This window comes from Triplophysa rosa, linkage group LG15 (assembly GCF_024868665.1).
Source record: "Triplophysa rosa linkage group LG15, Trosa_1v2, whole genome shotgun sequence".
NCBI lineage: Eukaryota > Metazoa > Chordata > Actinopteri > Cypriniformes > Nemacheilidae > Triplophysa > Triplophysa rosa.
Window position 1 is genome coordinate 8,870,905 of NC_079904.1, and position 26,809 is coordinate 8,897,713.

A 26,809-nucleotide genomic window follows, 5' to 3' on the forward strand; every position below is an offset into this window, starting at 1 on the left:
TGGCCTCTTAAACAACCTATAATAACCACACAATACAATATAATGCTGCTTGTTATTGCTCTCTTCTGTATCTATAAGGTTCACAATCACAGTCTTATAAAATTGTTTGTTACCCGATCAACTGGGTATCAGTCAAATCATGTAAAACTGCGTAATCTTAAAACCCAGAAAACAAAGTTAACTTTGATAATAGAACAAGTAAAAAGAATCAGGTCACACAGTGGATTACAAAACATCATAAATACTGTACATGTATTAAACCTTTTAAACCTAAGTAGAATTTAAAATAGAAAAGACAAGTGATGTTATGAACAGGGGTCGGTGAGTATTTAAGCATATTATAAATATTGAAGGCCAAGTAATGAAATAAAAACAATTAAAAGAATCGTCAAGCTCACAACTCACAACCTTTCCCATGGTAACCATAACAATATGACCTGTAAACTGAATGAAGAAGACAAAACTGAAGGACGATCTTAAACAGTCTTTTCAAAGAATTATAGAGGGTCCAAATAGAAACAATCAAAATGTATAGACGTTTCAACAGCAACAACATAAACAAACGTTATCTAGCCCAAACATAATGTCAAGATTCGGGGTGAGAGACACAGAGATACAAGAACAGAGGACTCAAGTGCAGACAGGAGGTAAGGGGTTAACAAGACTTTAATAATAATAAAACATGGACAAAACAAAAACCCACGATGGGGTAAAATAACCAAGATATAAACAGGAACACGGACTAACTAAACTAGACAGGACTAAAAAATAACTTTTACCATATAACTACAAAAGATTAGACTACACTGACAAGACATGAACTCACCCCGAGCAACACGACACCGCACAATGAACCGACACAAGACAGAGAACACAGGGGCATTAAATAAAGGGACAAATCAAAGGGGAACAGGTGTGGGGCGTGAACTAATAAACAACCAGTTACGAGAGAAACAAAAGGGCGGGAACACAGACAAGGACCGGAGAGAGTATCGAAGGCCGACAGGGTCAAAATGACTCTCTCCACACATAACAAAGGATCCTGCCGTGATTCTGCCACAAGATCAAGAAAGACATGACAAGATGAGGCAGAATCACGACAGAACCCCCGCCTTAAGGAGCGATATCCTGACGCTCCAAAAGGCACAAACAAGACAAGACAGACTATGACAAAAACCATAACAATACAAGACATGACAAAAACATGATACATAAAAAAAAATCCAAACACTGACATGGCGCCGGCTGGAATGCCGGCTGGACAACACATGGTGCCGGCTGGATGGCCGGCTGGACAGTACATAGCGCCGGCTGGATGGCCGGCTGGACAGTACATGGTGCCGGCTAGATGGCCGGCTGGACAGTACATGGCGCCGGCTGGATGGCCGTCTAGACAGTACATGGTGCCGGCTAGAAGGCCGGCTAGACAGTACATAGTGCCAGCTAGAATGCCGGCTGGACAACACATGGCGCCAGCTGGATGGCCGGCTGGACAGTACATAGCGCCGGCTGGATGGCCGGCTAGACAGTACATGGTGCCGACTAGAAGGCCGGCTGGACAGTACGTGGTGCCAGCTAGAAGGCCGGTTGGACAGTACGAGACACCGGCTGGAAGGCCGGCTGGACAGTACGTGACGCCGGCTGGAAGGCCGGCTGGACAGTATGTGACGCCGGCTGGAAGGCCGGCTGGACAGGACATGGCGCCAGCTGGAAAGGACATGGCGCCGGCTGGAAGGCCGGCTGGACTGGACATGGTGCCGGCTGGATGGCCGGCTGGACAACACTTGGCGCCGGCTGGACAGTACATGGCGCCGGCTGGATGGCCGACTGGGAGACCGGCTATCACCGGCTGGGCAGGCCTGGATGTCGACATGACAGGACAGGATGTCGGCGGCTGGGCAGAGCTCTCTGGCAGCTGGGCAGCAAACAAGGACAAAGACCACACACAAACAGAGTTGACTCGACAGGCCTGGGCACCAGCTGGGAGGCCGGCAGGGATCTGCGGCGGGAACAGGACACCGGCGGCCTCAACCCTGGAGGGAAATCCAACGACCTCAACCCCGGAAGGGAGTCTGGCGGTCCCGACTCTGGACTGGAGCCCGGCGGCCTCTACCCTCAAAGGGAGTCCGGCGGATTCAACCCTGGAAGGGAGTCCGGCGGCATCGACCCCTCCCGCTGAGATCTCGGTGTCTGCTGGGTCCAGAATGGTCGGTTCATTCTGTCAAGATTCGGGGTGAGAGACACGGAGATACAAGAACAGAGGACCCAAGTGCAGACAGGAAGTAAGGGGTTAACAAGACTTTAATAATAATAAAACATGGACAAAACAAAAACCCACGATGGGGTAAAATTACCAAGATATAAACAGGAACACGGACTAACTAAACTAGACAGGACTAAAAAATAACATTTACCATATAACTACAAAAGACTAGACTACACTGACAAGACATGAACTCACCCCGAGCAACACGACACAGCACAATGAACTGACACAAGACAGAGAACACAGGGGCATTAAATAAAGGGACAAATCAAAGGGGAACAGGTGTGGGGCATGAACTAATAAACAACCAGTAACGAGAGATACAAAAGATACAAAACCGGAGAGAGTATCGAAGGCCGACAGGGTCAAAATGACTCTCTCCACACATAACAAGGGATCCTGCCGTGATTCTGCCACAAGATCAAGAAAGACATGACAAGATGAGGCAGAATCACGACCCATAACTTCCGATAGACCTTTTCAAGGAATCTGGAACCATTTAGAGTAGATAACTTTATTACAATTAAAATAAAATAAACTACTAATATAAAGTAAATATAATATACAGTATATTGTTATTTTATATAGACATTGAAGAAAGACAGATTGGAAGTTAACTTCGGGCAAGGCGTGTGTGTCCAAACCATCTATAGCAATTTGCATTTTCTTTATTTTCTTTTGTTTGTATGGCTAAATCCAAATTATGTTATTTTATAGGCAAACTTATTCTATCTCTGCTAAATATTTCGTGGTGAAACATCCTGATGCATTGTACTGAGAGTCAGGGGTACTGGACCTAAGTTATGTAACGCACAGAGAAACAGGACACATCTCTGCAGAGCTGATGTTTCCTGAAAAACCCTTCCGCTCCAGACAGTCTAGATAACTGTGCACTGAAGGTGTCAGAGATAAGGGGAAAACCAATATGAGAGAATAGGAAATGGTGCCAGGGGAGCTAATAGTCACTCACTTTAGATAAAGAGAATAAACACTAGTGACAGAAAGACATGGAGTCACTTTAACTTAGTCAGGATGACCAAGACATGTTTCACAACTAATTGCATTTTGATATACTTTCTAGATTAGATTTCTTATAAGATTCTGATAACATTAGAGTGTCACTTAATGCTAATGTGTAAAATCCTGCCGAAAGGATTCTAATTATTAGTTGAGTATAGTAACTCCCAAATGTGTCTGAAGAACAATGAGCAACTGTCCAAGGTGCTGAAATACAAACACGGCTTACAAAGAAATTGAGATAAACTCGAACTCATGATATTTCTAACAATAGAATTTTCTAGGAAAAACACCCAAACATAAAACCACCGAACTGCATATGTTGTAAAACACTCAAGTAATTTTCAGTTTTTGCAGGCTATTGCTTGAGTATTTATTTGCATTTCTGGGGGGCATAAATACAACTTTTTAAAAGAATACTATTTGAATTAAATGTTTATTCTTTGATTGATTTTTAATTGATTTAAAATCCACAACAATCTCGCAAAGTATAATGAATTGCATAACAGTCTACCATACAGTACTGCAGACCCTATCTCTAGACTAACGTGCATCGAAAGCTTCTGTCATCTTCTGTCTTCCTTAATTATAAGAAAATAAAGCAAGTGAACAACGGAAAAGAGCTCAAGCTTATGTCTATTGCAATAACACTGGTGTCTATAACCACCATTGGCGTTTTCATCATACAGAGATACAGTACGTAAAGAGCCTGGCTGTTGTACAGACATGCGCTTGTGAATGAAAATGATTTCTCTAACTTTTCAGCCGAAACTTAAGTGGCACTACTAAATGGCATCACATTCGCCAAAGTGGATTCAAAATCTACAGTAGCCGTAGTTACTACAGTAGTACAGTTATTACCAACCCACTCAATGCAAATTTTCAAAAAGTATTGCGCTATACCTCTGAAAGTGACTTTGGCGATTCGGTCCCCTTTTCCACGAAGCGCAGTCACCGTCTTCAGGTACACTACTAAAGCCATTTCAACTTTTTGCAGGAATTAGTAGATGAATAAAAAACGTTTCATCATGAAGATTACTGATGTATCTCTAACACTGCGCACCTTGTTACAAAATCACGTCTTAACTGATTTGACTCGCTGGATAAAACGGGAAAAAATCCACTCGTTTCACAAGCAGCATCCTCCGTACGCAATAACATAGAAAGATGAATCAATAATTAAAGAGCTTTCGTTTCCTCCTGCTTTACTATGCGCACATGCACGTCCGTCAGATACGCTCCGAGACTTTTTCGTACTGTCTCCAATGCGCTTCTCCGCTCCATGGCATAATGTGATAATAGATTGCGCCAGCAGAGGGCAGGAGCACACAGTAAAATAAATTATTTCACTGGGGCGGAAACCAACGTGATTTTTCAAAGCCACTTACTGTGTATGTATACATTTTACATGTAGGCCTATGTATGTTCCCGGGGAAAACATGACTCTTGCGCTGCTTATGCAATGCTCTGTCTATGCAGGGACCTAAAGTATACTAAAACAAGCTTCTCAGAGAGGTTTTGTTTAGTATACAACAAAGCACACGAGAATGGGAATAGCCTGTAATATATAATCATGTATTAATAATTGTCGTAACCATAGATAAAACGCACTGATAGTCTATACGTTCAAAATGGTTGCCAAGCAACCATTTGTTGTCTCATCGGGCGTGTCAGAGGACAGTTCAAAGCTGCGCGCAACTAACACCTTATAATCGAAAGATTTTCGTATTATCCTTGTTTCAGCCATGGATTTAAGAGGAAATGGGACTCTCATTACGCGTAACAACGCAACTTACATCCCACCGTCTCTGATGCCCGGGTAAATCAACACAAATTACCAAAATCCACACGATTTTGGAAAGCAAATAATAAAACTGCATGCTTGTGTACTTTACCTAATGGTACTAAATATATACATTGTGTCATTGTTAAATCACTTAAAGCTACCGTGGACATGTCCCAACTACAAAATTCATGTATGGAGAGACATTTGGCAATTCAACCCTAAAGCACTTCCAAAACTCTCGATCTGAAACCATGGCATCTAGCAAAAGCCATTGCTACACAGGTGATGTGTCTGTGATGACTCTGCGCTCCCATATGCACACTAAATTTCCTACTGTGCCATACTGGGTCCGGTACAATATTGACTTTAAAAGGCAGAATGAGATCAATGACTTCAACATGGTAAGTATGAGCACTCAAGTGACTGTGGCTATAGTGTGGATGGTGTTCTAAATGCATAGTTTGCTGAATGCATACCTTATATCTCTGTAAATAAAACATTTAAGACGTTGGAGAGAACTTGTGCACATGCATCTTACTGAAACTGCTTCTCTTTCTCAAAGCTGTCACAGAAGCACAGGGAAAATTACAAAGATAAGACTGGAACTGTGCAGTCAGTCAACTACTTTGTCATGCCAGTGAAAGAACCGGGTAGAACCTGAGTCAATGTAAAAGCTGTATGTTCACTAAGAGACATCTGAACTAACTGTTATTTAATGAGGTATTTGTAAACGATTTTACTTAAGTTGACCTATTATGTCATGTTTACTGTGTTTGATTTATTGAAATAAAGAACATAGTTACCCAATTTGCTATATTGAGTACCTCTTTTAATTGACTGTTTACTCAAATTGATCATTATTGTTTATAGTATTTTCACAAGTGCACAACCAAGAATGTGAAAATGCATAATATATGCTTTAGTTGCTGGCATAATGCAGTCTCACACAGACCTAATTGCTTCTCTCTCTCATGCTCCACGAGTCCCATGAGATAGTAAGAGACCATGACTGTCCAGTGATTATTTGTGAGAATCTCATTTGCTGATGCAGTACACAGGGTTAACTGTGCTTTGAGCTCTGCTGTCTCTAGGGTGTTATGTTTACACTGAGCTGCCAGGTAGTCATAAATTATTTATGTTCAAGTAAAACCTTTTTGGTCTTCTACCCCTTCTTTACACATTCTCTTTTCTTATTTTCTAAACAGACTATGTTTGTTTTGGTTTGCCTAAATTGTATTGATGTAGCATCCAGTCTTCAAAGATAAAGTCTGAGGGAATCAGGACTGGAGTCTGCTAAATACAAATTTACTGTATGAAAGGGAAATTAAAATCTCTCATTCTCATTTGATATTATTTATTTAATAAATTGCCAGAAACATAATAAAATTATTAATAAAACTACAAAATCTAATTTAAATGTACATGCCTTGATGGGATTAGAATGCCATCACATTTGTAGGCCTATACTTCTTTTTTATAGTTACACTATTAGTTATTTTCAGGTAATGTGACTAAAACCATTTTCAGGACAGCTTGGAAATACAATTTTGGAGAGATGTAGGCCTAGCTGGGACTCATTAAAGATTTTCCTCATTTTTTTTACATTGCCTTCCAGTCGAAATGTATAAAAATAGGGCTTGCATAAAATAATATTGGTGATACACATGAGAAAATAAGCGCGTCTACTGACCAGTGTTATTATTAGGCCATTCAAATTTTTTTTTTTTTAACATTACGAGTGCTTTTCTGAAACTTAACGAGTGCTCTAACACTGAACGCTCACATAATCTTCGAGCGTTTTTAATTCGCATTGTTACCTTCTTGTTAATCCGCCTCTCCGATTGTGGATAACGTTAACTGTAACAGTGTTCTCTGGTTCATTTCTCGCAGTAATGAGCCGACAAAGTTATTTGGAAGCACGTTGCTTTAATCTCACCAAGCGAAAGCTCCATCCATCACTATACCGTTTCACTATTACTTGAACTCCCGGGTGGTTTCACGAACTTATGAAAAACAACAAAAACTTCTAAAAGCAGCTTGCTCCCCTTTTAGCTCCGTCCGCCACTTTTTCTCTCACACACATGAATTTCCCGCACCCGCACTACTTTTCCCATCATCCCGTGCGGTCAGGACTACAAAGCCCATACTTCTTAAAGGGACAATGCCCATATTCCCGCAACACTACCCCCACTCTGGATGGTGATTAAATTATAACACCGCTCCAGCACCATGACATAACTGACCTGCAACAGTATTACATTTTCAACGTAACATTTCAATAACAAATTCCACAATGCAGATAACAGGCAGAAATGCATTCAACACATTATCTCCCCATATATATATATATATATATTTTTTTTTCAACACACTTTTTTTTCAAATTCAACCCAACAGGGTGGGCAAACAGTCCATAAGGCAAGGGGGGTAGCACGTTACCGGGGGAATAGGGCAAGGTGAGATTGCAACTTTCCCCTCAAACAGTCCTTTTTTTTTAATGCTAGTAATCCAACTTGGGCACAATGCTTAAAGTCCATCATGGGTTAACGTTTAAATTCCTTAATTCTGTTTGTCCTGTGGGAAGAGAGAATTAACAACAGAAAACAATGCATACACTCAAATGCAATGCATGGCAAGAAAATAACGCAAGTTAGCAAATTAATCTTATTCTCTTAGACAATAAAGTGCCTAACAACAACAACAAAAAACACCACCCGGGTTACATAGGAGAACACCATTAACACTGGACAGATGGTATCAAGATACATTCACATGCTTCAGTTTTTTTTATTTTTTTTTATTTTTTAGAACAATGCATACAAGACAACATGAACAAGAGTCTCCCCTTTTTTTCTTAGCAACTACACTTTAGGAAGTCCATTCTCCGTACCACTTTGGCTGTCTTTTGGTTCGTAGTGGCCTTTCCCCCTTTTGGCCATAAACAGTCCCTGTTAGTTCCTGTGGCACCGACACCGTGCTACCCCCACTGAGCTCAACATCCTCGGGCTCAGGCCTTGAGACATCAGAAATTATGTCAAGAGTGGGTGTTTCGTCCCGGGTAACGCTGTCCACAATTTCCTGGGAGAACAGGCTGTTTAGGCTAATGTCGACATTACTGGGATCATCTTCCAGGCTGGGAGGAGAAACTTCCAGAGGCTGCCAGGATTCAGAGTCTTTGAGCACCCAGCTGTTATCCAGCGGCTGCCGAGCATGGTAAGGTTTTAGTTTATCGTGATGAACAACTTTCACCTTTGCCTTTGGGCTTTTCTGAATCCTGTACACAAGATCATCCAGGTGCCCCAAGATGAAGTAAGGGCCCTCATACGATGGGAGGAACTTCCTGATTTTGTTCTTCACTCGTTTAGTCCCTTTTATGAGGTGCCACACAGCATCGCCGATTTTGTACTGTCTCCTCGCGACTGTCTTGTTGTATTGCCTTTTAGCACGCTCAACAGATTGACCCAATGCATCCCTGGCAATTTGATGAGCCAGTTCCAACCTTTCTCTCATGTGAATGGCATATTGTGGGGGGGTCTGGACAGAGTTTTCGTTAGGGGGCATTCCTGCCACAAGGTCAATGGGCTCTGTTACCTCTCTGCCGAAGAGCATCATGTTCGGTGTGAACCCAGTAGCACTGTGACAGGTGGCTCGGTAGGCCATCAGGGCGTAGGGAATCATGAGGTCCCATTCCCAGTGGCAACGATCTGAAGTAGTAGCCAAGATCTTTTGGAGGGTTGCATTGAACCGTTCGACCTGCCCGTCAGACTGCGGTCGGAAAGGGGTCGTTCGAGTCTTTTCAATGTCCAACAGATCGCACATTGCTTGGAAAACCTCAGACTCAAAGTTACTTCCCTGGTCGCTATGCAGTGCCAGCGGGGCTCCGTAGCGACACACCCATTCAGACACTATGGTTTCTGCTACAGTAACGGCCCGGTCATCAGGAAGGGGGTAGGCTTCCACCCATTTGGTAAAGTAGTCTTGTACTACTAGAATGTATCGGCTAAATCGTTCGGTCTCATTCATGGGGCCCATCAGATCAGCAGCAATTCTTTCCATGGGAGCTCCCACTCTCACAGTACCCATAAGCGCTTGGGGTCTCTTGGTGGGTCGGGCCTTTGCAGCGCAGCTGGTGCATGTACGACACCACAGCGTCACATCTTCCCGCATCTTATACCAGTAGTACCTGGTCTGTAATCTTGACAACGTTCGCTCCACTCCGAAATGTCCGCCGACAGGTCCATCGTGCATATGGTGCATGACATTCTTACAGAACCCTCGAGGCAAGATGATCTGGGGGTAGAATTCGGGGCCTTCCATCAGGTAGAACCGTCGTACTAAAATTCCATCTTTTAGATACAACCTTTTCCATTGGCTCCAGTAGGCTTTGGTTGCTGGTCCGCAAGGTGACACTCTGTCCCAGGATGGTCGCTCTCCTCCTTCTTCCATCCACCTTTTGATAGGAGCTATATCAGCATCAGCCTCCTGAGCGGAACGGAGCTCTTCGGGACTCCACCCGAATGGTAAGGTGTTGCTGGCAGTACTGATGGTTTCTATTACCCCCACTGGACAGAGCGGTGAGGTGGATGTTCCAAGTGCATAGGCTGCAGCTCTACCATTGAAGTTGCATTGCACAGCCTGGTGACACAGCTGTGGTTTACTTGGGCGAGGTTCTTTGAAATGGCAAGGACAGGTTGAACGACAAGGCCGTCTGGACAGCACGTCTGCATTTTCGTGGTGGCGTCCAGGGCGATGCAAAACCTTGAAGTCGTACTCTCCCAGCTTCTCCAGCCATCGCGCTAATTGTCCCTCTGGTTCCTTCATTTTCATAAGCCATTGCAGGCTACTATGATCTGTGCGTACGGTAAAGGATCTGCCAAGCAGGTACTGTCGAAAGCGTGATGTGAACTCCACAACGGCCAACAGCTCCCTCCTGGTGGTGCAGTAATTTCTTTCAGTCTGCGTTAAGCTCCGGCTACCATATGCTAGCACCCGTTCCTCTCCATCCTGGAGCTGAGACAGCACAGCCCCGATTCCAAAGTTGCTGGCATCCGTGTCGAGAATTAAGTCACCACTATCCATTGGATAGCTTAATACGGGAGCAGTGGTGAGCAGCTCTTTGAGTCTATTCAAAGCTTGTTGATGCTCCAAAGTCCAGTGGAAACGGGCGTGTTTCTTTAGAAGATCATGAAGGGGTTTAGCAATTGTGGCAAAGTCTTTTACAAACCGTCGGTAGTAGGAGGCCAGACCCACAAATTGCCGCACCTCATGAACGGTTGTTGGTTGGGGCCATTCCCAAATTTTCCGCACCTTCTGCGGGTCTGTGGCAATGCCATCCTCAGAGACAATGTGCCCTAGGTAGACTACCTGGCGGCGGAAAAGACAACACTTAGAGGGTTTGAGCTTTAGATTAGCTTGGTGCAGTCTTTCAAATACTTGGGTCAGACGATGGAGCATTTCCTTCACATCCTTTCCCAGCACAATGATGTCGTCCAGATAAACTAGGCATGTTTCCCATTGCATCCCAGCCAGGACGCGATCCATTAAGCGTTGAAACGTCGCCGGGGCATTGCAAAGCCCGAATGGCATGACATTCCATTCAAACAGCCCCTTCCTGCTACAGAACGCAGCTGCCCTCTTAGCTTCTGGGGTTAGTTCCACCTGCCAATAGCCTGAGGCTAAGTCCAGTGTGCTGAACCATTTGGCTGTTGACAACGTGTCCAACGTATCTTGGATACGTGGAAGTGGGTAAGCATCTTTAATGGTGCGCTCATTTAAAGCTCGATAATCAACACACAGACGATACGTTTGGTCTTTCTTTTGTACCATTACTATCGGTGAAGCCCAGCTGCTGTTGCTTAGGGAGGCTAAACCAGAATCAAGATTCTGCTGAATCTGTCTGTCGGCATCTCTCTGCTTCTCACACGCCATTCTACGAGAGGGCTGCTTCACAGGTGGGCCTGGGCGGGTCTGGATGTCATGCTGCACCAAGTTTGTGCGACCGAGGTCTGTCGGGCCGGAGGAGAATACATCACGGTAAGCAACGAGGAGCTCTGCCAGATCACGCTGTTCTGTCTCTTTTAAATCTGCAACACTTTCTGCATACATTGACTGCAAGTAGCTTGGGACAGTTGCGTGAATTAGGCCTTTAGATGATACTGATGAAGTGGGGGCCGGTACTACATCTGCCAGCTGGAGAACTCCAGCAACGACTCCCTTCTTTATCTTCACATCAGCTGGGCCAGGGTTGTATAGCCTGATGGGAATTCGATTATCTCGCTGGGCGTCAACCACGATCCTCGCCACTAGCACCTGATATTTCTCCATGAAGCCTTTAGTTGGACTCAGCAGCACGTTGCCCTTTACATGCCCCCGAAAGTGTGCGTTGCCCGGCACAATATACTCACGTCCCGCTTCCAGAAGAGTAGTACGTGCTATGCGCACAATGTGTACTTTGGGTTTGTCTTTCGGAGTGAAGTAAGGTATTTGCTCACCGAAAAGTATTATTTTCCGGCTGCCGAAGTCAAGACGTGCTCTTGCCTGTTCCAGAAATGGGTGTCCCAGAATGGCCTCCGTACCCTCTGCTACATCTGCTACAATGAAGTTAACACTGACTGTGTGAGTTCCTATTTGAATTGGGACATCAACTTCACCAAGAACGCCAACATTCAAAGGGCTGATTCCCTGCAGTGCTTGTATGGTGGATAGTCTGAGTGGGGGCCTGACATCGGCTGTAATGGTCTCATAGCAGTGCCGAGGCAACACGTTCCTCCTGGCTCCACTGTCCAAAAGGGCGCACATTTCCATATTATACAGCAGGCTGTGTATGCACATTTCAGGGCCGCTACCTTTGACTCTCAGAACTTCTGAGGTAGGTTGAGTCTGGGGTAATGCTGGAGATACATGTTGCAGGTTGAGCCTGGGTGAAGGACAGTTCCGTCTCATGTGACCGATGCCCTGGCAGTTGTGACAGACAATTTCTCCCCAGTTTATTTTCCCACGCTTGGTGAAGTTTCGTGTTTGGGATTTCATAGGTGTGTATTTGTGTCTTTGTCTCCATTCGGGGGTGTGCGAGACTGAGTTCTCCTCATCACTTTCACTTTGTTCAGGGCACTCCCGTAGCGCAGCTGCTCTGGTTCTCCGCTCTGCTGGTCTTGTGGCAGACTGCATGAGCTGTGTTACACTAGTGGCTGCACGACGTGTGGTTTCGTACCTGTGTGCAATCTTGTAAGCATGAGCTAATGTGCGTGGACGCTCTTCCAACAGTCTCTGCACGATGTCAGCATCCCCCATCGCATTAATGAACACCTCAACACTAATGGAGTCCTGTTCTCTCTCAGAGCGATCTGCATAGACAATGGAGACTTTCTCATACATATCATCTCTCAATACGTGAAGCGGCTCACCTACTTTGCGGACTCTCTGCCTCAGTTCTATTCCAATGGCAGCAGCGTGCTCTGATGACGGCCCATATGCAGCTTCTATTTCCTCCACTATGTGGCCATAATTCCATCGACTTGATCTGGGGTTTTTGTGAATCACAGCGCCTGCAGCACCCACTAGACAGAACCTCATCTGCACAGCCATTGTCCTATCCGACCAGTGGTTAGCTCTGGCACAATCTTCAAACCGATTTAAAAACTCTCTCCAAGAAGTGGAACCATCAAACTGACCTGGTCGTAGCGTTGGGATTCTTTCTTTTATAGCACCACGTTCCTCTCCACTGTCCGATGATAGATCGTAGTACATCTGGCGTGGCTTCTTTCTGTGTTGTCTGGATCTATTCAGCTCAAGAAAACAATGCTCATCATCACTGGCACACCCAGCATTACTTTCAGGGTCATGTACAATATGCAGCGCTGTAGCACCTTGGCAGGGTTTGTGATGCGTTACGGGCATGCGTTGAGACATTAATTTGTTCGTTTGATCACTACATGCCGCATGTTGAGATTTTAAATTAGCTGGCGTGCTTTGCACATAGCGTTGCGTATCAATTCCACTGTCATGCATCTCATTTCCCATTCCACTTTTAAAAGGGTTGGTTTCTCTTCCTGTTCGTGGTGAAACATAATGGTATGTGGGCGTTTTGACTGTAGCGGTTTGCGAGCATACCGTATCGTTCTGTGCGAAGGGGTTTTTACTGCCATTATTTAATGCTTGAGCATTCAATTCATTCAACCAATCAGCGAATGACATAGGCGTTCGTTTTTCGTCGTGCTCCGTTAACATCGTAGCATTCACGTGGCCACCCGTATTGACATGGGAGTATTTTCTCATCGTGCTGCAGTGCAGCTTTATAAACTTCGGCTTGGCAATCGAAAATATCAACACGACTCACCACATGCGAGAGATCCCGGACGATGCCCCCAATGTTACCTTCTTGTTAATCCGCCTCTCCGATTGTGGATAACGTTAACTGTAACAGTGTTCTCTGGTTCATTTCTCGCAGTAATGAGCCGACAAAGTTATTTGGAAGCACGTTGCTTTAATCTCACCAAGCGAAAGCTCCATCCATCACTATACCGTTTCACTATTACTTGAACTCCCGGGTGGTTTCACGAACTTATGAAAAACAACAAAAACTTCTAAAAGCAGCTTGCTCCCCTTTTAGCTCCGTCCGCCACTTTTTCTCTCACACACATGAATTTCCCGCACCCGCACTACTTTTCCCATCATCCCGTGCGGTCAGGACTACAAAGCCCATACTTCTTAAAGGGACAATGCCCATATTCCCGCAACAGCATCAAGTGTCTCCAAATTAGACGTACACAATTAAACGACGACTTTAAATTAAGATTGTTTACTTATAGCCTATCAACTTATCATAAATTATCTTTCCAATTTATAGAGCACGTTGTGAAGAAAGCATATCATTTTTATGATCGAAAGCTTTAACGCAGACCATTCTGAAATGAACGTTTTCCCCAGAGCGCAGAATGAGATTTTGCGCAAACAGCACTAAAAACGAACAGCATGATGAACGAGTATGTTGTGTCCAAAGACTTTCCATCGCCTTGTTCAGCAAATATTTGGGCAGCTCCAAGTCCAATCATCCCCGGAAGAGGGAGACAACGTCTGGGTAAGAGGCTAGCGTACAGATTGACGATGAGAACGGCCACCAAAGCATCCGAGCATCCCACAGCCTTCATTCACTTGTGTAGCGGATCACGGTAATACTGAAAGCACTATTTGCAATGTCTCCTGCACGAGCACGGGCTCTTCTCGGGCTCCTGATAACGCTCTGCACCCAGAGCACACTACTGTCAGGTAGGTCAATCTGTTTATCTCTTAAATAACGTTTAACTTATGTTTGTGACTAAAATCAGTTGTGCATTTCTGGACGCTTTTTTGTATAATTTCACGCAACATGTGCTAAAACATGTGATCATTTTGAAAAGATAATATTTTTTTACAAGTTTAGGAGATAACCAAGATTTGTGATTCTGTAGGACTGAATGGTGTATATTTTGGCATTACTTTGTTGGGTAGTGTGCTTGGATGTGCCAAACATTTATTAAACATTTTTAGAACTGATTATGCTGTGACAGTAATTGGACAGCCAATCCATTGGCAGGTGCACAAAATTCATGTTTATTTGTTTATCTAACATTTGAATCAGTTGAATAAGGTCTTCTGCCTTAAATGTTAAATTGAGCAATTACTAGTTAAAATGACTTGCTTTAAAGTTAACACAAAAAACTGAGGTGTCAACATTGTGCCAAAAGTATGATCTCAACTGAATGAGGCAAACATATTCTCAGTGGCCCGATTCATGACCCCTGGAGTGTGTTGGCATAAAAGTGTAGGAAGGTGTGCTTTTTCAACAGATGTACTGGCGTATAGTTTGTTTCTGTGAGAAAATTAAGTTTTTTCAATCCGTGAGCAGTTTAGTTTGGAACATTGTGAACTATAGCTGATCGAATCAATATTTTCAGTCTAAAAGGAGGTGACTGGACCCATCATATGTGATATTTTCCCACAAATAATATAATCATTGGCTCTCTAATCAGATACTTCTGTTTAAGGCAAACAGCACTGCTGCTTATTACGGTATATTATGAAGATGTTTTACGACCAGTTCCTGTCATTCATGAGAGTCACAGCTTTTAGCCATTACCAAGAAACGTCAAAACAGTTATTCCGATAGATAGAGAAAAGGTGGATATATACATTTCTCCCAATTATCTGTCAAATATAACATATCAAAGAAGAATAGTTGTACTTTGAGTTCTCTAAGCATGTGGATTTGCTATAGGTTCTCTTTGCAGTTCTAGGCAAGTGTTTTATCAGATTAGCGCCAGGACAGGAACTAGATTTAACCTCTTTAAAAGGTCATCAGGGAGTGTAGCCATTGCACAGATGTTCAAAACATCCTTTAGTTTTCAGTTCATGAAATCATTTCAGCCACATTTATCCCTCTCAATTCCTCTCTCACTCGCCCTGTCCCTCTTAAATTTGATGGGAAAGCAGCAGAGCACAGGAATCTTGGATGAGGAAAGTAGTAGCTAAATCCTATACTGAGCTGCATTAGCTGCCACGTTACAATGGGCCATTTTCGATTCTCTTTTGCTCTCACTTGCTCTTTCTCTGTTTTGCAAATGTTCTTTATATGAGGTCACTCAGTGCAGTCTGGGACTGCCATCAACAGCTGCATATTCTCCTCTCTTCTCCTCCGCTCTCCTTATCACCTTTTTCTCCACCTTTCTCCTCTTATCTTCACCTTAAACAAAACAAGACACATTTGACATGATTACAACTTAAAGCTATGGGTAATTGCGTAAGCATTTAGAGACAGAAAACCTTAAAGCCAAATAATAAAAACCTCAAAAATGCTTAAAGCCTTAATGGTGCCCAACTGCAAGCTTACAAATCAGACATGTGTCTGACAGATAAAAGATATATTGGAAAGAATGAGAATTAGACCTTTGTTCCACAACATTACCATCACATCTGTTGTTATTCCGGTAAGAAAGAGCTTTAAGCATGATCTCTGGCAGAGAGGTTAGGGAGAGATAAATGTGGCGAAAGAGAAAGTCATGCCCCAACCAGCTACTGGAATTTAATCTCACCCAGATATTCACCTAAGGATTTGTAAGTGTTTGATTGACATGACCAGGGTTTAAAGCTGGGCTGAAGGGTTTAGACATTTAGTCGACGTGTAGTTGGCAGTGGCACAATGCACAAGCTTAACCTGTCATTAAAATGTCTGGGCATAGTCAGGTGCTGACTACAAACTCCTGAAAGCTTTATCCTGATTCTTAGCGAGTAAAGCACTATTTTGTTTATTAATGGCACCTACTAAGCGTGTTTAATATTCCCACATTTATCTGCCAAACATTATAGTAGTTTAGAAATCTGCTACTTATCCCTAAACACTAAACAGTGTAATTATTGTCAGGTACAAAGAGAGCTGTTGTAACAACTCTGCTCACTACTGGGGTGCCTTGTAAAACTAACAGAAAATATAGACTTTTAAAATTGGGTGCATGAATTTATTGCGGAAATTAAATTTATTACACCTCTGGAGGGTGAAAGCATGTTCGTAGTGATGTCACCCCTGTAGCTACAATTTAATTGGTTGAACTGATTATAGTTACTGGTTATACTCAAACATTACAACACCCTTAGCTCTGTACTCCTCCAGACGCGTTTGTCTGAATGTTGTTAATTCGCTCAAAGCAGAAGTGTGTTTCCGAGACAGTTTGTTGACATTTTTCATTGACAAAATGGTGTCAGAATAGCAGGTGCTTGCCCTGAGGGGCTTTCCGAAAACATTATCATGATTCATGACTGACTAAAGAGCTTCAGGGCATTCACTTGCACTCTCTTAATAAACACAACAAGGAAAGATACTTGCTTGATCTTCCACAATGCAAATTTTGCATAAACCTGTACACAAAAACAAGATCAACTGCGTATGCTCTGAGCTGTTATATAATCTACATACTGTAACACAACAGAATGATCACTACTGCAGGTCTTGTTGACGTCCACCATCCTGAAGTTGGAACCTCGGTTAGTTTCAAGCAACATAAAATGTTTATGTTAGGGGTTAGAGTTAAATCTTATATTTTACAAGCCATGGTTTAATCAAAATGTGAAACCCACCCTACATCATATATTTTAATACGGGCCAAGTCACAGACTGAGGTTTGATGTTTCTGTGATGTGTGTGTAAACTGTGGTAATTGCATTGACGTGTGTGATGTGGTTCCAGATTATGTGGATGTTCTATTGCCAATATTACACTCTAAAGCAGTGACTGAGAGCCGTACGTCTGAGCGTATAGCTACACAAATGATAAAGACCGATCTCTCTCACCGGGCCTGTTTCCAGAATCATGCTGCTATTCAGTAAACAGGCAAAGTGATGAGATTTGTTTCACTTTAGCTCTAAGCAGGATTACAAAAACAGCCCGAGCACATTTACAGAACTTCACACAGAGTTTCCTGTTTGATAAACCGATGGAGCTGTAGTCCTCAGAGTTCTAGTCCAAGTTTAAGATTCTTGCCTAAAAAGAAAAATGCATGTTTAGACACCTTGCAGATATCAAACGTTGCTCGCTGTGACCCAAACTGAGGCAACGGTCTGTGTTTTTACGAACATACTTTTCAATGTTTCATTTTTCTTTATTACACACCTGTTTGTAATGACTTGAATTGGTCAAATAATTGCATCATTCTTTGGTCAAATGTTTTTGCAATAACCGCTGAACTGTATTATGGTGCATCGTTCGAGGTAATGTGCCAGCTTGCATCTCATATCTCTACAAAATTTTCATAATAAAATCAACTTAAATCAATATAAGCACATTATGTAAAGTCAGCCGGCCGTTATCGCAAAATCAACCCCTTCAGGGTAAAGCGCAGTCTTGATCTCCCTCTCTCAGTTTTTTTACACATGCAGCCACTGTACCAAAAAACAGACATGAAATATTGATTTGAAGTAAAATTATTTTATGAAGTGAAAAGTTAAAGGCAGCAGAATGATTTGAGAGGCAAGCTGGCACAGCTACGTTGGAAACTGGATGTCTGGAACAGCTACAGTACGATCCAATAGCGGCCTGTACAATATCGGAATGTTTCGCCAGTTGTTGATTTGCACAACTTGGCAACAGCACTCTTGTAGGAAATAATTCACCAACATGTCATTGCAGTGTGACTGACAGATCATTTTCGACTTACAGGTTCTAAGCCACTATCGCCACGAAATGTGAAACTGACATCAGTGGACAAGGGGTTGAAGGTCACGTGGGAACCACCCAGTGAGCTGGACGGGCGGCCGGTAGACAGCTACAGCATCGGCTACGGGAAGTCCATGAAGTCACTACGTTATGTAAATGCAGACAAGGAAAGGCGGTCCCAGATGCTAGAGGATGTAGGTAAGAACGAATATCATTAATTCTTCAAATGAAGTGCTCGAGACTCACTGTGACAGGTGTCTCAGCATAGTTCTTTCATCTGCATGTTGTGTTGTTTTAGAGCCTGGAGTCCTGCATTTTCTCAAGATGAGTGCAGAGAATAAGGACGGGATGAGTAAACCTGTCTACAGGGCAGAGACTCCAGGAGGTGTGTGTTTGCCTGTGTGTGAATAGAGAGAACTGCATGTTTTCCTATAATCTTCTATGACCCTCTTTTCACTTTTAACAATAATGTACTGTATGAATGTGCAACATGTGTTAATATCTACAAAAACAGAAACCATGACACACATCCATACATACCATATCACATATACCAACATCTATTGTCTACATAGACAACAAACACATCTCTTCCATCAGCACCTGACCGATCAGTTCTGACTTCTATCTCTTATCTACTCTTTCAAAAAAATTAACTTAGCTTCGTATACAGTTTTATCGCACTTATGCTTTTTGTTGTCCTTATGTTGTTCCAATTGCTTCCATTGTTTACCTAAGTTTTAAGTCGCTTTGGATAAAAGCGTCTGCTAAATGACTAAATGTAAATGGACATACATAAATACAGTTTTGGCATTATACACAAATGTCTTAATGTACACTTTAATAAGCTTCATCAATTTTGAGTTGTATTGAATCTAGGGGAGCTGACATGAAAAGTTTAGGCCTTTTACAATGAAAGTATTTATTGCTTTAAAGGGATAGTTCACCCAAAAATGTAAATTCTTTCATAATTTTCTCAATCTTTTGTAATACCGAACCTGTGTGACTTTCTTTTCTCTGCAGAACACAAAAGAATATATGTGACCCTGGATCACAAAACCAGTCTTAAGTAGCATGGGAACATTTTTAGTAAAAGCCAAAAATACATTGTGTGGGTCAAAATGATCAAGTCATTTGGATATTATGTTAAGATGTTACTCGAAGATATTCTGTAAATTTCCTACTGTAAACATATAAAAACTTTATTTTTGTGAGTAGATGGCCTGCTACATTGCCTGTGATTAACTACTTCGAAGGCAATTTTCTCAATATTTTGCTTTTTGTGAACTATCCCTTTAAGGGTCTCTGCTTTTTGTTCTTTTCACTATTAAAACAGGCTGAATGGCTAACACACACTCAATGCATAGACTACTGAGGATATATAGTTGTTTCTGTTTTTCAAATAACTTTGTTCACTGCTGGCATCTGGTGCGATCAAACTCCCCAAAGATTGAGCATTTATGTTGCCATTTATGTTCTTTGTTTTTGTATCCAACCTAGAGCTCAAGTCAAGAGCCCTAATCTTTGTGTTGTGGTAGCCGGTCACTCGTCCAACGCACGGCACATACATTTTTTTTTAGTTCGTCCATGTTCGTCGCCAACAAACAGGATCTGGGCATATTGCTCCATGTCCCAAAGAGCTTTCCCAAAACATCTGTCATAATTGAAAAGTACATTAATAATCCTGCAAACAGATCGTAAATGTGCTTGGCTGAGGATGTTTAAAACAGTAGTAAACATATCTGGTGTTAGATCTTTCTGTTGTAGATGGCTGGTAGTTTGATTACTTGACGTGTTATGTAAAGTGCTATAAAGAGTTAAGATGGTCCAATGAAGTTTAGTTTTGTTGACCATAATGTTGTTGTTTTTTGCAGGGGGCGAGTGGGTGAAACTGGATGGCTTTGCTGTCGAGCCTTTTAACAAATCTTCTCCAGGTATGCTCTCTATTCACCTATGCTATAACCTGTAGGCCTAACTGAAGAGCAACAATTTTAGTGGAAGTATCTTACGCCTGTTGTAGATATTTTCCAGTATTTAAAACAATGACAAATGACAGATTTGGGAAATGCATGCTTATGTAAAACGTCTAGATTTTTCTCCCTTGAGGTTTTAGGTTAGGTAAGGATGCCAAAGACCTCAGATACCATAATTTCCAGGAAAGACAGCATTAGTTGTAAAGCTTTTATGCTTCTTCTTTATGAATCCATCGAGCCTGTTTAAAGCCAAATTTGTGCATGTGATTCCTCCAAACGAAGCAAAGGAATCCCAGGTTTGAACCAATTGAAGATTTTTACTTTCCTATAATCTCATGAAGAATGCCACACAGTGTATGCTATTAGTAAAAAATACTTCTGTTTTACATTTATGCACATGAATACAAATTGTTCATTGCCGAATTTATCAGAAATTTAATCAGAAACAATTTCAGTTGTTTCTTTTGGCATGTTGTACTCTTGTTTTAGAAACAGCTACACTATTGAGGGGATAGTTCACTGAAAATTGAAAATTCTGTCTTCATTTACTCACCTTTGAGTTGTTCCAAATCTGTATACGTTTCTTTGTTCTGATGAACACAGAGAAAGGTATTTGGAAGAATGCTTATAACCAACCGTTCTTGTACCCCATTGACTACCATGGTAGGAAAAATCTGTTGAATGTAGGACAGCAAACAGTTCTGGGGCACTTTTGACTACCATTGTAATTTTTCACACTATTGTAGTCAATGGGGTCCAAGAACTGTTTGGTTACAAGCATTCGTCCAAATATCTTTCTCTGTGTTCAACCGAACAAAGAAATTTATACCGGTTTGGAACATCTAGAGAGTAATTCATGACGGAATTTAAATTTTTGGGTTAACTATCCCTATAAAAAAGCATATTTTCTACATTAAATAAAATTGTGTTTCTTTAATTTGGGTGTTAGAAACAAAATCTGTTCAGAATGTAATACATTCCTTTCTCATTTTACATCCATGTTTTTATGCATACATTTTACATTAAGAATCTTACATTAGTTTTTTCATGATCTCACTTTTGGTTGGCTCGGTAGATTTTGATACAAAAATGGAATTACATATGTTTTGGGAACCAACGTGTTACAACATGTTAAGTTTAATAATACACAGAATGTAGACAATAGGATTGTATTGGCAGTTATTGGAGCACTACATTGCCATTTCAGTACTGTTTAATTCTCTCAGTTTTCTCTTGACATTGTCCATGCCGTGTTTGTGAAATGCTAGCTATTGTCAAGACGTTACCATAGTGTCGCTTTGGCTCTGCCACTGGATTAACCAAAAACACATGCATCATGTCATTCTATCATGTAAATCGTGATGTGGCAAGAATGTGGCAGGAAGAGCTCAATTCTGTTTCACAGCCACCATTGTTGTGTTATTATCCTTTTGTCACTCTGTTGGCAGTGGAAATAAATGGGACTGAACATTGAAAGCAAGACCACATGCAGTCCAGCTGAGTGCACACATGGACTGTGGTAACTCTGTGGATTTGATCTGGAACCTGGATCTTTTCACATCCAAAACCTCCCACTGAGAATAAAATGGAGAAAATTCATACTATCAGCAAAAAGATCAGTGGGGACGGGTGAGAAAACAGAACAAAGTGGCATTCTGGACCCAGCAAACCATCGTAGTGAGATCGCCAAAGTGATGTTGAAATAAAACAATGTGAGGGAAAGAGTTTGAAAATGAACCGCTATGATTCAAGGCCGTGTGATATGCAAGACTGGCTCAGCTGTGTTGGCTGGACTTGAATGGGAAGAGAGAAGAAGTGTCTATTTGTACAAAGGAAAATTAGTTACTGCGACAATTCAATATATTTTGAGACCTGACACTTATTAATTTAAAGGTGTCATGAACTGGCCTTATTTATTGTTTTATACTGTTGTATGAGGTCTACTTATGATGTTCGCGTGGTTTTTACATTCAAAAACATCAAAATCAGTAAGTAATAGGCTATTTTGTACCCAGGTTTTGAGGCCGGCTCGACAAACGCTGTTTTAATGGGCGTGCCGCATTGAAGACTTGGAAGTAAACGCCCACTGCTATGATTGGATTACAGTTTGCGTAGTAAACTTAGTTGGAGCCTTCTGTGAATTTGGTTAGACATGTAATGTTAGGTTACACATTAGCACCATTCGCACAGGATTAGTACTGCCTGGGGACCTCGTGTGATTTAGAAATTACCTCCCCACATCTGAATTTCATGTGGCGCATACGCACGGGATAAGTGAAGCCTGTGATTTTACTCAAATTTACTTATTTCCCGGATGTGATGGCAAGGCTTTGCGTATAGTTTGTATAGCCTCTAGTTGTATGGTGTTTAATTATATATGACCGTACCTGTCAGCATTTGAGACCCCTGATCGCGAACTGGACAGAAGATCACCGCGATCGCGGGTCTCAAATGTTACGAGAGTTTCCATGATAAATAAACAAATGGGAGACTCCCAGCCAAAACGACAGTGTTGGCAGGTAATTTATGGATATGACCCAGCACCCGAAATAATATCAAAACACTTTAAAACAGCCTCCATTATTCGCAAACAGTGGATAAAACCTTGAAAAATTATATATGATCCCGCCAAATCACAGAGATGCCATTTCACACGGGACTAATATTATCATACCTCTGTGTTCGTCAAAATATGGTAGGTAATTTGTAGGAGAATTTTTACTTTACAAATTACAGACATGGCCGATTCACATGGGATTAAGATCACAGACAACCTCTGCAATTATTACAAATGACTAGAGGTCCCCAGGTAATACTAATCCCGTGCGAATAGGGCTCAGGGCATATCAAGCGATCTCTAACAAAGCAATAGTGACACATAGTACAAAAATGTTTTACTCACAAAAGATTGCTGCGCCATTCCTATCGGATCCAATATTGACGGCACAGCACTGCTTTTTAATTTGAGTCTCTCCGCAAATCCAGTGTCGACCTTGTTCACAAAGGAATCTGTGCTGAAATGAAGCGAACAAACACTAAATGTTTTACCTACGTGAGCTGGAACATCTTTAAAAATAAACTTCAACCACGCATTACTAATGTCGGAATCCGAAGCAAGGTTATGCAGCGACTGTGTTCTTCCACAACCAGGCACTGAATGCACAATATTTTGCGATCTTTAACGGCATATTTATTGCTCGCTCTATCTGGTTCCGCGCAACTTGTGTTACTTCAGTACTGTCATGTGCGAACCAGTGGGCGGGGCTAGAGAAGTAGTCTTTGATATTCTTCTGTGGAGGCGGTGTTAAACCTGTCATAGATAGGTGCATTAGGTGCAGGACCTGGCGTTCCCGAGGCCTGGTGTCAATAACAGATGTAATCTCAGTAACAAGGGCATTTTCAGTTCTGACACTTACAGGATGTTCACTTGAATACGATTCCCTCTTATATAACAAAAGCTCGGGTTAAAATTGATGTCTTAATTCATGACTCCTTTAAGTTTTAATTCAGTTGCCAATATTAAAGTAAATCTAGGGATTCCAGAGGCAGAGGGAAGTTAGTTCTTAAGTATGCAAGGTTTGTGTTCAGCCAAAACACTTGCAGACTGAGGCTGCACAGCTATAAAGAACAGTTTATGCACCCTTTCACCTTGATTCTTCTCTCATTTGCTCTCATTTTTAAAAATTCACAATGACCCATAGGGACATATTGAAACAGTATTTATTTTTAAAAATATTAGCACTATTAAAAACAATCTCAAAAGCTGTGGCCATTCAAAATATCTTATTTGTGTTCTGCGGAAGAAAGAAAGCCATACAGGTTTGAAATGACAATAGGGTAAGTAAATGATGACAGAATTTTCATTTTTGGGTGAACTATCCCTTTAAAATCTCTATGGAACAGACAATTGTGGACAGGAAAAACTAACTACTATCAATTCATAAATGGCCATCTTTTTCAATTAAGTTGGGCTTAAAAACAGTTACTCCAAAAATAGCATATGTATTTATTTACTCACCATCATATCATTGTAATCACGACTGTTTGACTTTCTTTATGCATTCGGGAGATGCTTTCATCCAACTTGACTTATAGTGCATTTATAATATCCATTAAGTCAGTGATTGTGACACTTAAACCACAGTGCTTTTACGTTTAACATGAAACAACCTGTAATTTAATCAATTTTACAGTTAAATTCCAGCTGTCACCATTGCATACGTGTAAACGTGTGAGCTGTCAAGGTTTCTCAAAAAAAACCAGCAGCAACAGCATCATCACAATTTTACTGTAAAATATGCTTAAAGGGATAGAAAATGAAAATTCTGTCATGAATTACTGATTGGACTACTGTCTAGTTGTTCCAAACCTGTATAAATTTCTTTGTTTGGTTGAACACAGAGAAAGATATTTGGACGAATGCTTGCAACCAAACAATTCTTGGACCCCATTGACTACCATAGTATGAAAAATTACAACTGTTTGCTGTCCTACATTTTTCAAAATATCTTCTTCTGTGTTCAACGGCACAATATATAAAGTATAGTTTTTCCTGTATTGGTAGTCAATGGGGTCCAAGAACTGTTTGGTTATAAGCATTCTTACAAAATTCCTTCTCTGTGTTTATCAGAACAAAGAAATTTATACAGATTTGGAACAGCTGGAGGGTGAGTAAATTATGACAGAATTTTCATTTTTGGGTGAACTGTCCCTTTAAGTAGCAAGTTCTTTTACCAGAAAGCATATAAAGAATATTTTGTCCTCGGGTAAAAAACACAGACTCAAATGAGAAAGTTTTACTACAAGCGTTCATCTGAAAATTATTAAGTGATGAGGGACAGAGAGACAGAATGTGTTTTATTATCCTCTCAGGGATACAGTCCTTCACACCAGAGAGAAGAGAGAGAGGGAGCGAGGGAGAGAGATGCATGTGAAGCAGTGTATAAAGAGGAAGACTGTCTGAATTGCCTGCCAAGTCAGATGGAGGATTACAGTAAAAAAATAAGAGCGAGGATGTGAGCGTGCACATGACTGTAAACTCTGTGGCCCTGAGTAGCTGAACTCACATTAGTAAATCTGCACATGGTCAGGAAATACTACCACACAATTCTGTTATAGTTTAAGGGGTGTTTTGACTCTTGCTTTGATTGCTTGCTATGAACCAGAGTTTGATTCCTTCCCCTGCAGGTGCACATTGTACTTTTGGATTTGTTATCGCTGTGGTTCGCGTGCTCAAACAACATTTTCACATCAAGCAAACAAACCAAGCTCTGATGTTAAACAGGCTTGGGTCAGCACCAAAAGCTCTGGTGTGACAGCGTCTTTGTTATTTCCAGTGTTGTTTGTTTTACGAGATGGCAAACATTATCCCTCCCCAGACTAAATGTAATACGCATGATACAATCACAATGAGGTAATTTCTATTAAGGAATGTAGCACATTGTTTTTTTGTTCGTTTTTTTAACGACACAATCTCCCCCATTAAGCTCAAATGCCAATACTATTCTCTTTCACGTTTTCTGTCTTTAATCAGGTAGGATGGCGTCTATAACTTCATCACAGATAAACGCACGGCCCCCAGCACAGAGAGCCCCCCAGTCATCATCAGGACCAGAACCCCCTCACCAAGTAGGTCACCTCCCTCTCAGGCTCCAAAACAAACACAGAGTGGATCTCAGTCAGCACCAAGCCGACCAGCGTAACGCTAACAAGCCAAAACTGGGTGAGAATATAAATCTCTTTTTATATCTGATGTCTGCAGGTGGATATTTATTGAACATATACTATACAATTAATACATTTGAGATTATACATTTTTAAACTGTTCTTGCAAATGCCTTTTAAGTCTAGGTTAACAGTGCTCAGATTGCATGTATGTATGTCCCATAGCGGGTAAAGTGTATTGAAACGTGGCCATATCTGGTATCCCCCCTCTGTTTATAGCATCTGAGTCCGTCTATGTGGTATCACTGCAGGCACCCAGAGCCCAGGGCAGGAGCGCATCTATAAACACGGCTGGCTTGAGTAAAAAAGTAAACGCAGGTATATCTCACATTCACAGAGATCAATGTGCTGCTAATCAGCTCTCCATATGTGACCCTGTCTGTGAAAGTCTCATAATCTAATTATGACATTAGGAGCATCAAAGTTTGATTTCAGTCATTCATTTCAATCTATTTTTATCTGTTGTTTACATTATGTAGGATGATTTTATGTAGAAATAGTAAATGCCAAAAATGGCTTTAGGCTGGTGGCAGGTCACATATTGAGTATTTTACCTTACTGGAACAGTTCTAACCTGATATTTAATAATTGTTAATACATTTCTATGCCTGCCAGAACCAGAGGTTGTGGATGAAGTAGAGGACATCACAGTTAGAGTTTTATCACCTCAGACTGTCCTCATCACATGGGTTGACCCGCTTGTTGAGAAGAGGAAGGAAATTCCAGGGGGAACCAGGTAAGAAAACAGTTCTAGAAGGGTGCGTTTATCAATTATAATGTGAGCTGCACTGCATCACGGGAGTACTGATATGCATAGTATACACTTTCAAAAAGTAAAACTGCAGTTGTTAACTTTAGAAGTT

The 26,809-nt window shown here is 41.6% G+C and overlaps 3 protein-coding genes across 15 annotated transcripts in view; 2 read left to right on the plus strand and 1 right to left on the minus strand.

The window, feature by feature from the left end:
* Positions 1-13,793, minus strand: part of otofa (otoferlin a) — a 71,266-nt gene extending 57,473 nt beyond the window's left edge. For 11 of the 12 annotated variants that reach the window (XM_057352514.1, XM_057352513.1, XM_057352504.1 and 8 more), the window contains exon 1: positions 4,187-4,548. In XM_057352514.1, the coding sequence (XP_057208497.1) occupies positions 4,187-4,265 (79 nt within the window). In that variant the 5' untranslated portion in view covers positions 4,266-4,548. Of the gene's footprint in view, positions 1-4,186; positions 4,549-13,404 lie in introns of those variants that run through there. The other variant, XM_057352512.1, reaches the window with a different exon arrangement.
* Positions 4,831-5,730, plus strand: cimip2c (ciliary microtubule inner protein 2C). Its single transcript, XM_057353272.1, has 4 exons — positions 4,831-4,843; positions 5,003-5,102; positions 5,227-5,470; positions 5,632-5,730. Exons 1-4 carry the CDS (start codon positions 4,831-4,833, stop codon positions 5,728-5,730), a joined length of 456 nt encoding a protein of 151 aa, XP_057209255.1.
* A 425-nt stretch (positions 13,794-14,218) lies between the features above and the next one.
* fndc1 (fibronectin type III domain containing 1) overlaps positions 14,219-26,809 on the plus strand; it is a 33,409-nt gene continuing 20,818 nt past the window's right edge. Inside the window, exons 1-7 of one of the 2 annotated variants that reach the window (XM_057353880.1) lie at positions 14,219-14,333; positions 18,253-18,447; positions 18,548-18,634; positions 20,124-20,183; positions 25,756-25,944; positions 26,166-26,264; positions 26,562-26,682. In XM_057353880.1, coding sequence (XP_057209863.1) covers positions 14,261-14,333; positions 18,253-18,447; positions 18,548-18,634; positions 20,124-20,183; positions 25,756-25,944; positions 26,166-26,264; positions 26,562-26,682 — 824 coding nt within the window. In that variant the 5' untranslated portion in view covers positions 14,219-14,260. The remainder of the gene's footprint in view (positions 14,334-18,252; positions 18,448-18,547; positions 18,635-20,123; positions 20,184-25,755; positions 25,945-26,165; positions 26,265-26,561; positions 26,683-26,809) is intronic. The other variant, XM_057353881.1, reaches the window with a different exon arrangement.

Bases quoted from the DNA above. Each gene is read 5' to 3' on its own strand.
- cimip2c (XM_057353272.1), top strand. The intron at 5,103-5,226 runs GTAAATCAACAC...AATCACTTAAAG, and splicing joins CCACCGTCTCTGATGCCCGG to CTACCGTGGACATGTCCCAA. The intron at 5,471-5,631 runs GTAAGTATGAGC...TCTTTCTCAAAG, and splicing joins AGATCAATGACTTCAACATG to CTGTCACAGAAGCACAGGGA.